The 17,934-nt window shown below is 40.2% G+C and overlaps 2 protein-coding genes across 2 annotated transcripts; both read right to left on the bottom strand.

Moving 5' to 3' along the window:
• Positions 1 to 349: 349 nt before the first annotated feature.
• acer3 (alkaline ceramidase 3) lies at positions 350 to 9,775 on the bottom strand. Its single transcript, XM_003449836.5, has 11 exons — positions 9,628 to 9,775; positions 7,562 to 7,672; positions 7,358 to 7,410; positions 7,183 to 7,235; positions 6,855 to 6,936; positions 6,722 to 6,757; positions 4,445 to 4,503; positions 4,211 to 4,312; positions 3,801 to 3,905; positions 3,672 to 3,717; positions 350 to 3,558 (listed from the first exon to the last, which is right to left on the bottom strand). The coding sequence occupies exons 1-11, from the start codon at positions 9,728 to 9,730 to the stop codon at positions 3,505 to 3,507; spliced, it is 804 nt and encodes a 267-aa protein (XP_003449884.1). The 5' UTR covers positions 9,731 to 9,775; the 3' UTR covers positions 350 to 3,504.
• Positions 9,776 to 11,049: 1,274 nt separating this feature from the next.
• serpinh1a (serpin peptidase inhibitor, clade H (heat shock protein 47), member 1a) lies at positions 11,050 to 15,181 on the bottom strand. Its single transcript, XM_025910749.1, has 5 exons — positions 14,996 to 15,181; positions 13,542 to 14,165; positions 13,355 to 13,453; positions 12,144 to 12,376; positions 11,050 to 12,063 (listed from the first exon to the last, which is right to left on the bottom strand). The coding sequence occupies exons 2-5, from the start codon at positions 14,137 to 14,139 to the stop codon at positions 11,761 to 11,763; spliced, it is 1,233 nt and encodes a 410-aa protein (XP_025766534.1). The 5' UTR covers positions 14,140 to 14,165; positions 14,996 to 15,181; the 3' UTR covers positions 11,050 to 11,760.
• Between the last annotated feature and the right edge of the window lie 2,753 nt (positions 15,182 to 17,934).

A 17,934-nucleotide genomic window follows, 5' to 3' on the forward strand; every position in this document is an offset into this window, starting at 1 on the left:
CTACAGTCAAACAAGGTTGTCCAACAGTGACAAGCGAAGCTTAGCCAAAACACAGAAAAACAAAATGTAGCAATGACAAAGTCCAAAACTCAGCCTCACTGAAATATGTTAATATATTGCTGCTAAAGGTGGTTCTGCAAGCTACTGAATAATGGGGTGTACTTTTGGCCTAATGACAGTGTTTAATATGTGGTGCATTCTTCATCTGAAGATGTATTTACCACATTTTTGAGTGTAGATGTGTCACAGTAAACTACTGCTTCACTCTCGGGTTGAATGACTCTAACCGACTCACTAACAACATGGCAATAACACACAATACTCACGATACACATGGTATATTATGATGGAAGTTTGACATTTCTTTTATTTGACAATACATGACATCGTAAAAGACTGGCACACGATCAAAGTACAACAAAAACCATGGCAGAATTTGCTCTTCTTCACTGCAAATAATCAGGGGAAGGGCACACTGCAGAACACAAACTGAATGGTTTATCACAAACATCAAGGCAACTTGGATTACACTGCTAGGAAAACGATAAGGCACCTTCTTTGACACCTGATCACCCATACTGATGAACAACGTTTTCAAGCTCTTTCATACAGTGATGCTTCAAAACACGCATTTGGACAACGGTAATACTTTCCTTTTGTACATTGTGCTTGTGAATGTTTTTGTAAGACTGTGTCTGTACTTACTAGACCCAAGCATGAGTTAGTGACACAGCGTTTAATTATGACAAAAAAAATGATCCAGTGCACAGCAGTTGAGGCCACAGAAAATGAATCTCTCACTACAGTAGTGTTGTGCATCTTCCAGTTTTACATACATCTCCATGGTTTCACAGTAACCAAACAAAAACATTGGAAAGAAAAAAGCCCTTCATTTCACCACACAAATGTAAGCATGGATCCTAACAGTTGGATCGAGAGCAGATAGGTAGTTCTTCATACACTTAAGGACAAGCTTGGCAATATCTGAAATATGCTGGAAATTTACAGCCACCTAGTGGTTGTATGACAAACTGTATCACAAGGCGTCTATAGATCTATATATGCACAATTTGCCTCTTCATTATGATGCCTTTTTTTAAAAAAAATAAAATGTAGTGTTGTTTGTGTATAAGTTAAAAGAGGGGACTCAGTTTTTCTCAGAATTATTATGGACACTTGGCCATATTACTGTTCTTTAACATAATGATCAATGATAGTGAAGTGCGGATCCATACTGAAATATCGATTCCTCCGATACCAGTTATTTATGTTCTAGAATGGATTCTCATATTAAAATATCAATATTTCAGTAATCTGGGGTAAATTTGTAGTTTAACATTAACAGGAACACAGTGGAAAGAAACTATATCATTTGGAAGGAACTACTTTCTCTTCCGCCTTTCATAGTAATATGCGAAATACGGCTGTATAAATGTGTCGTAGCCCCTTGGCTTGCGCACTCACAACAATGGCTGAGAGTAAACGGAGTCATGTGCGGACGTATATTTCCTCCACAAACAGCCAAGACGCGGTTTGCGATACATGTGGCAAGACAGTGAAGTGTTGTGGCAACACTACTAACCTCGTCAAGCACCTCAGAGTAAATAATATCACAGAATATGACGAGCTTATGTTGAGACGAACTGAAGAGGAGGAGAGGAGAGGGACAGGTGCTGCTAGGGCGAGACAGACGTCTCTCGTGGAGTCTTTTAGTGCTGCAGGCAGGCAGCGTGTTCAGATAGCGCACAACTGCAGGTTTTTTATTTCTGTATGATAATTCTGCATTATTATACAATAAGAACAAGTATTCTGATGTTTTTCCACAACGTATCAGTATCGGATCAGTATCATCGATACCACCCTGAATTTTACTTGGTATCGGATCGGAAAGGAAATCAGTGGTATCGCACATCACTAATCAATGAAGATTGAGGGGATTATAGCTAATGTAGAAGGAGATATTTAGCTAGCCAGAAGTGGATAAGTCCAGTTCTTCATTCACCGCAGCTCATAAAGATGTAACAACTCAGACATGTTCCAGTCATTCACTTGGTCCTTTGATTCACTTTCAACAACTAAAGTTCTACTGACAGACTTTTAACTAGTTTCACTATCAACGTTTCAAGTATGACTGTCCTGTACTGTACAACAGCGTTCCCCAACCCCAGTGAGTCGTTTGGTACCGGGCCGCGAGAGGTGAGGCTCGGGTGTGAAATGTATGGTTTTCAGGGTTTTTATCATTTTTATTGTTAACTCGCGTGTTATGAATAAATCGTCTTTTGTTTTGTACCGGTACTGCTTTTATTTTGTTGTATTTATCCGCAACACCTTAAAGGCCGGTCCGTAAAAATACTGTCGGACGTAAAGCGGTCCGTGGCGCAAAAGTCGGGGGCCGCTGTTGTACAACCTGATAAATGGTCCTGAGTGACATTCCTGCACCCACACCCCCTTTTCTTATGTTGAATCATATCCTTCAGTTGCTGTTCCAATTTCAGCAAAGCTGCTTCTTAACATCACACACCCTGAGGTAGGTCTCATTATGGTTCCACTACACCTACCCTTGTGGGCTGGTGAGGTGGCTGTAAAGTCCTTCACAGAGCACAAATTAGTTCAGAGTATCACTTTAGCAGGAAGAGGAAGCTTTCTGTCTGTCCAGAGAAACTGGAGATGTAGAAAGTGATTCATCTTGCGCCATGGACCAGGGAAAATCTTAACTTTGTCAATAATTTTTTTGTTTTGTAAGAGCACGAAATCTTGCTTGTTTAGAAGCAAAGTAAACCATTACTTTGCCTCACACACCACACGTGTCTTTTAAATCCCAGTGCAACCTAAAATGTTAGAATACTACAAAAAAATAACCAAGCAAATGAGTGAGCAACTATGACTAAGTCGAGACATCTGAGCTACACTGCATCAGATTTCTAGCTGGCATTTACTCCATTTGTAGTAAGCATATCCCGAAACTACATTAGGGGCAGGATGTGCTGAAAGTAGTGTTCTCTCAGCTACCGATAAGCAAAGCACTCTGATCTATACTTGCTACTAATAGGGATGCATTTGATGGGGATTTAAACATTCACAGGACTGAACATACAAAGGCAATGTCATGTGACTTTTGCATTAATGACACTCATTTCCCCATTCCCAAACCCTACCCAAGCTAAAGTCCAAAACCCTTTCAGCATTAGTCACTTCAGCACATCACTTCATTGCATCCAAAATTAATCAGCAAATAAAATACTACACTTCAATAAAATTACAGAAAAACTAGTCTAATAAATTATGGTGATTAAAAAATAATAATGTCTTAGAACTGATCTCAGTGCTATACTGTACTTAATCCCCACATTGTAGAGCTGAAGGGTCCCTGGGGTGGTGTCTTGGGGTCCACCCTCCCCCTGGCTGGGTCCCCCCAGCAGCTGCAGGGTGACATTGGCAGGTCCCGGTGCCGACGATGTCTGCTTTTGGCAGTCACCATCCTTCAGTTGGTCCCCTTTCCTTCATTCAGCTTGTCCTCTGTGGTTCAATGTGCAATGTGGGCCACACTCCACATAGAAACTGTACAATGTTAAGATACAGCCACAGGTCACCAGTGAAGTAACAAATATTCAAACGAACACGTGACACTTCATAACATAGACAATATCCTGCAGACAAAGAGTTGGGTGTACCTTTACTTTTGGCCTGTACTTGAGGTAGGTCGACCTGATCTGCAAGCTAAAAGAAGAAGAAGAAATGATTTGAATGCATGTGGATAATAAACCTCACTGCAGCTGTAATCTCCTGTGACTGAAGCTTACCTGAAAAGTATGTGTAGGTAAGACCCCAGACCTGTGAATATGTGCCACCATGCATGGAACTGTGTTACCACTCCAACACCAGGGGGCAGTGTTTGTCTACTGGCTCTGGGATTCAAAAGAAAGTGTTGACCCAGCAATTCAAGACATTAACAAAGCAAAAAGTTTTACTTCCTACGACAAAAAATAATAAATTGACCCAAGGATTGTTATTTGACACCTGCATGTACATTTAAACCTAAACATGCATTCTTATTTTTTGAGAAACAGTGTCAGTTGGTTTGATTGCAGTAACATTGCAGTTAACGGTTCATGACTTTGAAGTGAACACTTTTACCATTGCAACTGTTAAATGGAGAATAATTAACTTGGTTCTCAGAATTTCACAATTAACCTTAACTTCCACTACTCACCTTAAAGAGTCACAGAAGATATTGTCGATGTTCCAAAGAAGGAAACCCAACAAAAAGATAGCTAAAGAGGTGTAGAACAGTGGCTTGTGCCATGGGTACACCCTGAAAGACAATCAAACAACAACAACAAAAGAACACCCTTCAGCATGTTGTTGCCTTACTGAATATTAATGAATAACACGGCTTTTGATATGGTAATGTTTCTCATTTTAATGGACCTTGTGGCAAACTTACCAAGTAACAATGAAGATAGAACGCAATACTAGGCAAGCTACTAGAGCACCATACATGACCTGGAAACAAGGGCAGATGTTTGGGTTTGAAACAGAGTTGGATCATGCAGATATAGATACAGATAAAATCTTTCAGTAATTATACATTTCCACTGAGTCAGCAGAGTTCAACTGACAGGAAATTCCTCCGATGCAAACAGCCCGAGCTTACACACGACAAATAATAACACAGCTTATTAGCATGCCGTGTTGGTCATGTAAAATCTCCTTTCATCTAACATTTTTGTTTTCTGGTGTTTCACGCACATTATAGCCAAATGCTAACTTTTCATGATATAAATCATTTGAGCTTTATAATCAGAAGTGTCAGCAGTTTTATTTCTGCTCGGGAAGTGGCATATCTGAGAAGTTCCTCATAATCGAAAAAGAAAGATTTCTAATACTAAATCTAGCCAAGCCCATAATCATATTCGAGTTCTGTTTCATGTTGGCTTTAGCTGAGCTGTGAAAAGCGTGGACACGTTTAATAAAAGGTCAAACACTGCACTAGCTTTGTGCAGGGATCGACCCTACGCTCCAATTCCAAGCAACAGCTGCTCACCAGAAGGCAGAAAAAGCCGGAAACACAAGTCTGTAAATGTGTCAAGTAAAAAAAAAAAAAAGCTCATATCATAAAAAGGTAATTCATAAAAAGGTAATTTTGGCATTTTTCATTACTTTAACTGAAAAACAAATGGAAACAACTTCTGTGTTTTTGCAACAGTCTGCTAGGAACACAGTGCCTAAAGATACAATTTAAAACAGGTTTTTTAGATGTCAGGTGTCTTTTTATACTTGAAAGATCATAGGTCATTTTATTTATTAAGCTGACAAAGAAACATTTCCCTGAAAATGGTCAGGGACAACAAGTCGGTGACAAAGTTAAACTTTGAAAGACCTTCACAAAGCCTGGAGAACTATTACTGAAGAACAGTTCAAAAGGTTACACGTCTGGTTCCTTGGAAGGAAATAATAAAGAAATTAAGGGTGGCTCAAGACTTTTAGACAGAACTGTAACGCTCATAATTCAGGACTCACTAAACCGTGTTAGACTGTGTTGTGTTTGACCTGTAGCATTATTGACTTGGCACTTTTTTAACAACAGATAAAAAGGAAAAATACTGTAGTAAATTAGAATATAACTAAAGAAAGGAGCCTGTGTATACAGTTAGGCCTATAAGTATTTGGACAATTACACATTTTTTCTAGTTAGAGGCTATACAGAGCTCTGTATACCCTCCACAGTGGAATTTACAGCTTAAAACAGCTTAATGTGATTCAAGTGCAAACTTTTAGCTTTAACTCAAAGGTTCAAAAATATATTGACAACTGGCTAGCAAGCTGTATCAGGTAAAGAGAAGAATTTAGTTGATTTCAAGTATTCAAGTGTTTTCACTGGAATGGTTAATATGAGGTCAAAAGAAATGCTGATGCAAGCATCAGACTGGAAATACTAAATAAACCAGACAGATAGGAAAAGCTCATGATCCACAGCATACTACATCATCTGTTACATTTGGTGGAGGCTGTGTATGGCTGCCAGTGGAACTGGGCCAGTAGCAGGCCTGGGTTAATTACCATCATTATTATTATTATTACTAGCAATAGTAGTAGTAATAGTAAAATTTTTGAGTAAGATTTAAAAATAAAGAAAACGTTCTTCAGCTGAGTGGCACACAACTGTTATCTAATCTGACATCATGTCTCTTGTGTATGTTTATGGATGTGTTGGTTCACCATGCTAGAACAGAGGGAACGTTATCACAACCACTACAGACTAGTGTGATTAGTAAACAAATACAGCTCCAAGGACTAAACAAAGGCCACTTTGTCACATTGTCCTTATTGCTGTAATACAACACATTACCTGAGACTATAACAGGTACAGACAAACACTAACAGAAGCCATACATAATTGGCTATGCTTATCTTTAATGGCTTATTAGATTTATCTCCTTCCTGGTAACAAGTGTTTGACGTGTTTAACGCCAAAGTTAAAGCTTTGGTTCCGTTTCGGGGCTCGGGATCATTTTTCCTAATGGTTCACTTGAAATTCCTCTGCTTTGGCATGAAATGCTGCCATACATTTAACACCCACAATGCACCAAGCCGAGTTTGCATGCCGCATTGGCAAGCTCAGTGTTTACACAAGCCAAGGAAGACCTAAGGCACACTGAGCCCTAATTGCAAACAATGAGCAACATGAGTCAGGTGAACATAATGCAAAACACTCCCTTACCTGGTGAAACACTGGCTCCTTCCACTGCAAATATACCTACACAAGTAACAATCAACAGGGACAGACGATCGTTAATGCTTTCTTCCTGAGTTCAGCTTCAGAGTAAGCTGGTAATGAAAACATGTATACTCACCACAGTGACTGAGACACTGAAGATTAATAATAATGCAATAGGAAATAAACTGACGCTCTTCTCCTGCTTGAAACACTCATATCTGAAAAAAAAATTAATATTTATCTTTTATAATGAGCTTGATAAGAAGAGAACCAAAGGACAAAGGGCAACTATAAGCTGAGCTAAAGTGAAATCTAGAAACGAATCTTCACAAACACAGGCTGTTACAGTTTTTTTAAGGCATCAAGTTATCAGTAAAGGATTCACTGGTTCATTTTACAGTGATACTGGATTAGTTCTCAGGTGAGTGCTGCAACAATTGATCCAAAAAGATGACGGCACTTACATACAGTAGACAAAAACACAGGTGCTGTAAATCATAGGCAACTCGTCCAGTAACTGCAAATGACGAGACAGAAAAGAAAAGAAACACTGTAGAAGCCAGCATTTTGTCAAGTAGCAAATGCTCATGAGTTCAGTTTATGCCCGCTTTTGCTGACATGTTCAGATTTGCAGCCCACCTGCATCTCATACAGCAGCGTCATGTGGAAGCACCAGGAACCAACACCAACAGCTTGGGTAGGGGAAAGAGTACACACAAGACACAAACATTCAAAGTTAGGACATTCGGCATTTGCTGTAAATACTGAGCCACTGCTCTCAATAACTGTCACAAACACGTTCTCGCAACAATCACAGCATTAATGCAGAGCCAGCGCACCAACCTGCCAGTCCGAGGAAAGAGCAGATGTAGCGGGACTCGAGGCCGTCACGGAATGTCTGGATGGCCCCGTAAATGGGAGGGAGAATCATGATCAGGTTGCTGACAGTGTTCCCTGTCAGCAAAGACAGCATGGATTAATGAAAGTCGGATGACATGACCTTTAAGATAACTGCACATCTCTGAAAAGCTCAGAGAAAAGGTGACATGGCCGCAACGAATGTTATGCATGGTATCTCATTACCACGGTTGCAGCGTAAAATCCAAAGGGTACACAGCTATAAAAGCTCTATTATACGATATAGCAGCAATAGCACTAGGATTTGTTTATTTAAACTGTACAAATATGCAAATAGTTTGAATTTAGACTGATCTGCGTTTTTGCTTCTTAGCTAGTCAAAACTGAAATTACCTGACCCCTTTACTGACAAATTAATATCACAGCTATACAGTCAATCCTGAAATCACGGTACAATCTTGTGTTTTTATATTTCCGTTCCATCTTAAAGTAGGTAAGTTAGATCCTAATTTTATAGACTGTTTCTTTCCCCACTGAACTATGTTTTACACTGTGGCACAGATAGATGAGGGCGACCTGTAGTAGGGTTGTAGTGGTCAGTTCTGATTCAAATGATTCAACTGATTACATCGAGCAAAACTACGCTTTATATACAAATGTGTCCTCTGACTGAACCGGTGCCCGCCCCCCCTCACCCCCTTTAGGTCATTACCGTGTGCATAGAGCACTGCATGCACATCATCTAGTCCACAGGGAACCTGACAAAACAGAGCTCAACTCTGAATACAACCTTGCTCTTTCTGGGTGTGGCTATGTATGCACTGAGGCGTGGAAAACAATCAGACTTATCAGGACATTGCATTGTTTGAAAACTGGCTTACTAGGATCTCCAGAAACCAGCATGCCTTTATCTGCAGATGTCTGATTAAAGCCACCAAAATATGCAGCTTTTGGTTACTGATAAAAAAAAAACAACCCATACCAGAAGTGCAGTCTACTATAAAGGACACAAGAAGCTATAGCAGAAAACCTCCAGCTAGTCAGATGTGTGTCAGACAGATAACAAAGCAGGAGTCCAAACTCTGACTGCAAGGCTTAAGTTCACTTTGAGCCAACTTTGGATCAACTGTTGCACCATACAGTAACTCTGAACACCGCTGAAAACAGCAAGTGAACCCTTCAAAGGAAGAGTACTGTAACAGTTATACATTGTATTCACAATGAACTTGCTGGACACATGGATTTTGTACTGTCACACATGACGGCAGTCATTTGTATCACTTTATGTTACAAACTGTCGCCATGAACTATTAATAGGCTGGGTAAACGTGTTTGCTGCACAGGAATGGGTCATTCTTCTGTTCACTTTTGTTTGACTAGAGTAAATACTTTCGAAGGGTTTTACTGTCTCCTTAATAAAGGTTCAAGCCTTTGTCCTGTCATTTCTGCTGATACGACAGCTTTTTGATAAGACTGATGGAAAAAGCGGTTAAATCTAAGATTACGGTTCCAGAGGAACAGGTTTTTTTTATCGCTGGACAAGGCAAAGAGGCGCCCTGATAATGTGAAGGGAATGTTTTATCAAGTTTCCAGTGGTGTCCGTGAATGACTAACGTACTGTCTTACAGGAAGAGCACGTTCAGCAGCAGACTTGTAACACAAATGGCTGGCAGCGTGAAATAATGTGAAGTGAGCCGTTTGTGCTGAGCTGTTTTGCATACAGGTTTAAAGGTTGCTGGCTAGCGTTACGATGCACAGAACAGGTTGACAACATATCCGCTGTAAACAGCCTATCTTTTTCCTCATTTACTTACAGCTCCGGTAGGGCAAACGCCGCACAGATTAACGTTTACACTACACGGAGAAAATCCTGTTATTAGCCGAGCTAATACAATAATAGATATGTAGTAAATTACAGTTACACCGGTTCTTCCTATGTTTACCTTAGAGGGGTGAATTACTACGACTCTCCCAGCCTAAAGCCTCCGTAAACGAACCCCCGAATTCACCGTTTTTAGAGTAAATGATGGTGCGGGCAGATTTTTACTTACAGAATTCCGCGATGTAAAAGGACACGATATAATTTTCCTCACACCAGTCCAGCGTTGAGGTCGGCCGCCCCCAGTATCCTTGCCTGTCTATCGAGGGAGCCATGATGAAAGAGGAGGAGGCTGTAGGCGCTAACGGATTTGTAGTCCCATCATAGTGCACGAGCGCTCCGCGAGCCCTCCTCCACGCGCGACGGAGAGGGCGATAGCGAGAGCCAGTTGAGCTGCTGTTAAAAAAAACTGAATACTAATACACATAAAGTGAAAGCACACCTTGAAGGTATTATAAACAAAGGTTTTCATGTAATGTATAAGTGCCCATTTCCTACATATTTTATATATTTTCTTTGTAAATATGTAAACATCATACTACTTTTTAAAAAACTCGTAACCTAAAAAATATTGCAATGGTATTATGCTATTGCTGGTTAACTCAATAAATATACACAATTCCTAATACCAATAAAAGGGCATGGGGGGACCGGTTCTCTTCCTGTACACATTAAAGTGTGGACTATGTTAAGTCATAGCAACAATAAACAGTATCAAGACGTTATTACTACGTCAGCAACAATTAGAAATGTGTCATACAGCTCAAGCAAAAGAGGAACCACTGAACAACACAGTCTAAACAAGTCAGTCACACAGTGTAAACAGTGTGTACAATGACGATAAAACACTAGGCTGGTGGGGGAAATCAAACACAAATCTGTATAGTAACAGAAAACTGAGACTTCCACTGCTATATACATCTCTACATAGCTGTTTGCTTCTATATGAAAGGCAGAACAATTAACCACCCGTTCTCCACTGACTAAGCTACAGTGCAATTCATGTTAAAGAACTGTGTTCACTATGTTAAAAATGGCAGGCATATACTGCAACAGAAAGGAAATACATGTCTTTTGTCTAATTGTTATTTTTCCTTTTGCATGTGTCATAAATACAGATGGCCTTTAGGTGGTGTGTTGAGCTGTACTGTGCTCTTGACAATGACAGTGTTTATCTTCAGTAGTGATTCCTGCATGCTTTCTTAGGCCCTACTTACTTACCTAACCGGTTTTTTAGCCAATCAAATGATGGACCATTCATTAATTATATGTCTTGGAGCAGTTGTTATTAGGAAATTGCTGATAACCATGTCCTGGAGCAGCTGCAGCAACCATGTGTTTATACCAGAATATTTTGTCAAATATTTAGTTGAGGTCTAAATATCCTAAGTTTGTGCATTCAGAGGCCAGGTCCCCTTTGAAGGTAGAGCTGTCCAGAAGGCTATATGATCACCTTCAGTGGAATGTTTCAGTTGTTATATCCTACTAAAACTCTGCTCGCCTAAGGCCAAATTCCTACTCTTGACAAGCAAACCAGACGTTATTTAGGTCACAGTAAAGGGCAGCATCCTAAAGTAAGGATGAAACCTGCTAGTTCTTTTTTATACTTTTATTGCAAAAACTGGACATTTGAAACAGCTCAATCATATTTTACATTGTTAACCCTCTCAGGCTCAAATTAAGTTTTAGTTACAGGAAAAATCTGATATTTGGGGAAAATTATCAAAAAAAAAAATCATAAAATATGTATGTGGGGTAATCAGGTTGTTAGTTTTTAACTGTTGCAAATCGGCAACGCCTGCCTCGAGAGGGTTAAACCACATGTACACATATCAAACTGCATTCAGGGTGACTCAAAACAAAGACATGTGGACACAAAAAGGTGAAGAAGCTTGTAGGATGTGCACATTTTACATAATTTTTAAGACTTAATGACACCAGAAACCTTTTTCGTGCACAAATTCTGATGTTACTGCTACGTCATTAAAACAACATGTGCTTTAACAAAAACTTTAATAAGTCATACTTAATGTAAGTATTCAGTCCATAATGTGACATGCCAACATACAAACACACACACACATACACACTGAAATACTGGAAACTGTCCCAAATTCAAAGATGTGCACATCGCCTCGTACAGTAATTACAAGACAAATGTTTAGGTTGTGTATAATGGAATGTTGTTGCCATGTGACATAAAAGAGTGCTTACACAGTATCAGATGTACTCTTCATTTCTCAACATGCTGCAGTATAAAATCTACACTCATGATCACAGCCAAACATCTAACTTACACACATGGTTACAGTTCATCTCTCATCTTTTCACCCTTTGGTCGGACCATCCTGCCAATGAACAAGATGGAGCTTGTTTTCTGGTCCTTTACTAGGAAAATAAAGGGGTGGTCAGCATAGAACAGTTTAGGGTTTTTCAGCTTGTCTGTGCCAAAGATACTGGTATCAATTTCATTTCCATCAGTGTCCCATTCCAAAGCAGAGGCGTGGAACACACTTGACAAGTAGAGGTCCTTCTTCCCAGAGATGTTGGAGAAGTCAGCTTTAGATTTGTCCACAGCCTCGGTCAGGCCCAGTTCCTGGAGGTGTTTCTGAGGAATAACATCAAATGTTTATAGTGCCCATGTAAAAGAGCGTTATGTGCTAAGGCAAAAACTCTTAAATTGTTTACCTGCAGATCATGACTGACTTCCATGCTGACTTTGGGCAGAGACACAGCTATAGCTGTCTCCTTTAGCAAACCAATCCATCTATCCACCTGCTTCTTGGTCAGCATCTTTTCCAGTCTATCCAGAGGTTCCACATGGTAGGGCATGATGAATACAACAGTGGACTTCTTATGAGATAGAGGCATGCTCAGGATAGATAACTTATTGTCTTTGTCATCATAGAATCCAAAGAGACCTGATGAAACAAATTAATCACAAATATCATCAATCTGTCCGTGCACTTTAGAGAGCCTCTTAAAATTTCTGCTGGTTACAGTTTTCAAAAAAAGAAAGTGTTACATTTATTACTCATACTTAGTTCTGCATAATGTTGGATATTGAACTGGTAAATGCACAGCTGTTAATCACTGTTTTTACAAAAAAAACAAAAAAACGGTGGATAAAGTATATACTGGAAATTGTTTCTGTATAAATGGGAAGAAATAATCATACTGTAAGTGCCCGGCATTTGTGACTAATCAAACCATTTAAAGTGGACTTATTTTGTTTACTAATGAGTTGAAAATTCAGCGAGTTATGATCATTTTTTAATGTGAATAGAGTTCCTACCTACAGATACCCTATGATATCTCCCCAGATGTTATAGCAGTCATTTTGACTCATCTCTCCAATATACAGTAGTGAAAAATATCAGATTTACTCATAAATATCTATGTTTAATCAACGTGTGTAGTGATCTTAAAGTTGTAGTAGTATCAGTAATAGCAGTACGTATAAATACTTTCACATTTTTGGAAAAAGACTGATTTTAAAGGTCACTGCACTTATGTTTTAGCTTAGCATAAAGACTAAACAGAAAGCTAGTTTGGCTATGCTAGCCAAAAATCCTTCTACCAGAAGTTTTGTGTCAGAGACTTTGATGTATCTACTAAAGGCAATGAGTCCCTAGTCACTCCTTCATTCACTAGTGAAATGTGCACATGTAAAAAGTGGAGTTATTTTGTTTGTGGGTTTGAGGGTACTACTTTTTCAAGCCCTGTGATCCTCTGGAGCATTGTATTGAAATAAAGGTCCATCAGTTCTGGAAAAACTTTTTTTTCTGAGTGTTCCACTTGATCCCAAAGCAGTAACTTTTAGATTTTCCCCAAATTTTCTACCGTTCCTAGTCTCAAACTGTGTCTCTGAACAAGCTGACAGGAATGTCTCCACCTACCTGTGCGATGCATCATCTGCACTGAAACAGTGTAGCTACGTGACACCATGAATCCACGGTTATCCACCATCTCACGATGGAACTGCTCATCCCAGTGACCTGAGAGAAAAAAACATTTAGTTAATTTTAGGTGCCTTTTAGGGAATAGTATAGAATACTGCATGCATACACAGCCTTATCCACTCACATTTGAAAAACATGGCACTGATGATCATCGCCCCATCAGTCTTTTCTACATTCTTGGTCACCTCAGGCAGTTTGCCATCAGTAGAATTGGCTGCCCACTCGTTGATGGACTTCACAGCACTTTTCTTGTCTCGGATATTGATCTTTGAGTGCTCACAATTATAGTGCTTTTTGCTGCTTTTGACAAAGTCATCCACAAAAGTGACGGAGCTTGGTCCATACAGCCGGTTGCTAATCTTCCAGGTGATGTTGCGAGTCTTTGGGTCGCTCATCTCTATGAGCAGCTCAGCCAGACTGGAGTGGAGATGCTCATCTTTCACTTTAGCTACATTCAGGATGGTTTTTACCTGAGAGGCAGTGGAGGCCTTTCCCCCAAGAGCCACGAGACCCAGAGAGGAGGCCACGACGACAGGGGAAATGATAATGTTCTCTACATTTTTGTCTTTTACCATGCTCTGGTAGAGACTGAAAGCCAAATTGGCAGTGCTGTCAGCCAGGATGGTGGCATGGTTACTCAACACTTTGTTTTTTGATGTGGAGGTGGCTGCCGAGGCTGCAGTCGTCAGAAGGACGAGAGATACGAGGTTTGTTACCCACATGGTGTAATGTTACTAAAAGAAAAAACCTAAGAGAAGACATGAAGACAAACAGTACATACTTAGGGTTTACTCTTGAGATTTAGAAGATGCAAGCTGTGGTAGGCTAGGAAGTGTGGTTTAGCCCATGCCATTTAAAGCAGCTCTCTCTGTGCAAACCTCAAACAATGACTTGTATAACAGCCACGTAGGCAGCTTCAGGGTGTACTGTGTCTAAGCCAAAACATTGGTCAGCAAGATCTGAGTTGTTCATGACTTGGGAGAGGGGAAAAAATATATATAAAATTCTCTAATGGAGGACTAAGTCTGGTTGATGCTCATTGGTTACTTGTGGTGAGGGAAAAGTGGCCACTCACTGACACTTGACACACCCCTACAGCTAAAGACACGTTTTTGTTAGAGCAGTTCATGTACATAGAGCGGACGTGTACTGTAGGGAGGACAGGCTATATACATATCACCACTTAGAGATGTAGTTCAGAGCTGTTTAGATCAGTCTAATTGAGCATGTCACAAGCAGTTCATTTTTCTGGGCATGTGACTTAGTATGAATGACACTGGCATTGAAAATATGTAGATAAAAGAAGGAGAGGCGTCCCTTGTTACAGATTAAATCAGGTCAAAAGGTTTAGCCAACTCCCTGAAAGTCTGGACTCTCATGCAGTTCTAGTTTTGTGCAGCAAACGCTTGCTTTGCTTTCCCCCTACTTGCAGGAAATAAATAGCCTTAAAGGAATCTTTAACCATGTTATAGACAGACTTTTTGGCCTCTTTTCACATGCCTGGACATTTCCCACCAGTTGATGGAAGCCCTCTACTCTCTCCCTCCCTCCTCCGTGGTCCGAGCACATTTATCTTACCTTATTGGGTTCTTTGAATAACTCGGCAGGTTTATCGTCAAGCTGCTTACAAAAAGATCCCCCCAACACTGACCTGACCGGTATTAAGTGAAAGTATCTGATGGCAAAGACAGAAGTCTATGAGACAATTTCCCAGGCCCCAGAGCATGAAAATCTCTGCCCTGGAATCAGATTTCCAGGCCAGTCCCGCCCATGTGGATCAGTGGGTGAGGAATCCTCACCCTCCCAGGTCCTAAAGCCTAAAACTTTATTTCAGAAAGAGTAATCAAACAGTTAACCCTTAAATATTCAACTTACCATCTCATGACCTCTCCTAAAGTTACTCCCCATGACTAACTGTATAAGACCTGCCACTCGTTAACAAAGTCCACATAATGTATGTTGTACTTTCAGTAATAGAGAGTGTCTGGCTGAAGAAACCAGTGTGCATACTTTCTAAATATAGCCCTGTTTATGTGGTAGCTTCATTACTGTTCTTCTTCACGATACACAACATGCCTGCCAACGCAGGTGTTTTTTGGTGTCTACTGCCGTAGTGGCAATTAATTGTCTTTATAATTATCTCAGTACTTTGCCCCCCCCTCAACTTTTTTTTCTCTCTTCCTCATCCTGTTGTTTCCTCCTCTGTTGTGTGATTTGAAAGCCGCACAGACCACTGGGCAGCGGAATGTGGAGTACACCACTGAATACAACAGGAAGTTCTTTGAAGCAGTACAACTGCAACTAAAATTACACAATAAAAAGACTTATTGTCAAACTGTTTTCTAGACTGTCTAGAAAACAGTTTGGCAGGGTTTAGCACTTTAGTAATGCTGTAAGTGGTGAACTCTGTACAGAATACAGTCAGATTAAATCTGCAGAGATGGTCTGATTTTTGGAACAAGCTTCACTACATACCATATCTGATTCTTTCTGATAGCTGTGTCAGTACTCAAAACAGTATTTAGTCCCTACACTGTCTGAGTAACTTTCCCCCCCATGAATCCTTCCTTCTTCTTCGTGTCATGTGCACTCTCACACTGCCACTTCTGTGTTTAGAAGTAGATCAGACAGCAGGAAGTTACAGAAGCAGTGGAAGCATGTCCGGTGTAACGCTCTCCTTGTTCTTTTACACCACGCTGTTATTTCTTTGCAGCATTTTTCGACATGAATATGTTAACATGTGAATGTAGGACTGAAGGCCTCACTGAAGGTTCTCAGAGAGATATGTGATCTTATCAATAGGTAGATCACTCTCATTAAAACATTGCTATTATATGTATATTATGTATATGTATAATAATAACAACAAAACTCTGAGTTGGCAGAGTTGCACAGCAGATGCCTTTCCTGATGCAACCCTAAAGGGGATTTGTGTCTCTGGCTTGAATCAAACCAGTGACCTTCCGCTTGTGGAATGAATGTGTTAACAACTAATGGCAGCCGAAATGGTGATTTCAAATTGACAGTCCTTGGTACTTTCCATGGCCACTAGAGGCCAACAAAGAGCTAGTTATACAAAGGAGATGAAAATAAATCTTCTTATTAAGCGTTCCTGCTGTCACTGCCACTACAACCACTTCCCGAGCACAGTTTTGTTAATTCATTTCTACACACAAAAACACACAGTAGGTTTTCTTTTGTGTGTGTTTGTGTGTGTTGGTGTGTGTGTGTGTTTTAAACTTCACAAATGAGGCTTTACAAGAATCCCTCTCATGGCTTTTGTTCACGTTCCAATAAAGTTCTTGTCATCCTCAACATGTGGTTAAAAACTGCACCTGAGCCTGCATTTCATGTGCAAAGAAGTTCTAGCTGAGGTACCTTCACGGCCACTGCTAAATTGCAAAGGATTAAAGGGATCTTATGTAATTATCCAAAGCCAAGGGTTAATCTCTGACTGCTGGGCCTGGAATAGCCAGATCTCTTACAAGACTTTACTCATCTCCTCTCCCTCTTTGCCAGGTGTTGAGGTAAGGCACTGCCACCATAGTCCTCAGTGGCCGTGTACATAATTATGTACATATTACAACAATCGCTTCAATTGTTTGAAAAGTCTGAAAGGAAAGTGGAGAGAAGCCGAGCACTGCGTTACATTCCATGCTTCTCTTTGTGCTGAGAGCCTTTTCTGAACACTTAAACTTACGAAAGGCTTTAAAAGGAACTGAATGATGTGATAAATGTAATGCAGATGCAAATGTTGTGTTACTTTCTAGTTTTTGCTGATAACTGATTTTATCAGTTAGATTTACAGTCAGTCTTAGCAGGAATTTTACAAATCAGAACAGTGGTAAAATAGCAGGGATGGAGAAAAATGGTACAATTACAAGAATGATTATGACTCCCTACTTCTGCACCTGCATGTCATCCTTGAGCCTGAGATCTGGCAGCCCCCCGACCCTGACCCAGCTGTCTGGTAAATTCCAGGAAACATGGACATTTCCATGAGCTCGGGCCTGATGCCACGCTTCCCTCCTTGGCAACCTCAGCACCCTCCCCTGCAGAGGTTTAATTAAGTTATTTCTCTTACCATGAGCTCTAATCTTGAGCCTCCTTTCCTGAGATCTCCACCCACACTTAAAATGTGCAAATGTCCCTCAACTCCCTGAGAAATGTGAGATGATTCCTGTCACATTTTTCCTCTTTGTCCGATGATCTCTCCCAGAAACCAAATGTGTGCTTTAGTTCCTGAAACGAATCAAAGGCTAAAGCATTAACATTACATCTTGGTTGATTCAAGATACCCCGTCCTCCCCTTCTGCATCTCCCTCTGCCCTCTGCAAATTCTAATGTGTGAAATTTTGCTTTGTTTTTTGTTTTTTGTGTGCAGAGAAGTAAAGATGCACATTTGTGGCCACACACTGTGAACAATAATCCTACAGCTTTTAGTCTTAAAGTCCTCTGAAATTATTAAAGACAGTTTGATTTTTTTGCATCATTACACAGTATTTCTTTTCATACTT

This window comes from Oreochromis niloticus, linkage group LG10 (genome assembly GCF_001858045.2).
Source record: "Oreochromis niloticus isolate F11D_XX linkage group LG10, O_niloticus_UMD_NMBU, whole genome shotgun sequence".
NCBI lineage: Eukaryota > Metazoa > Chordata > Actinopteri > Cichliformes > Cichlidae > Oreochromis > Oreochromis niloticus.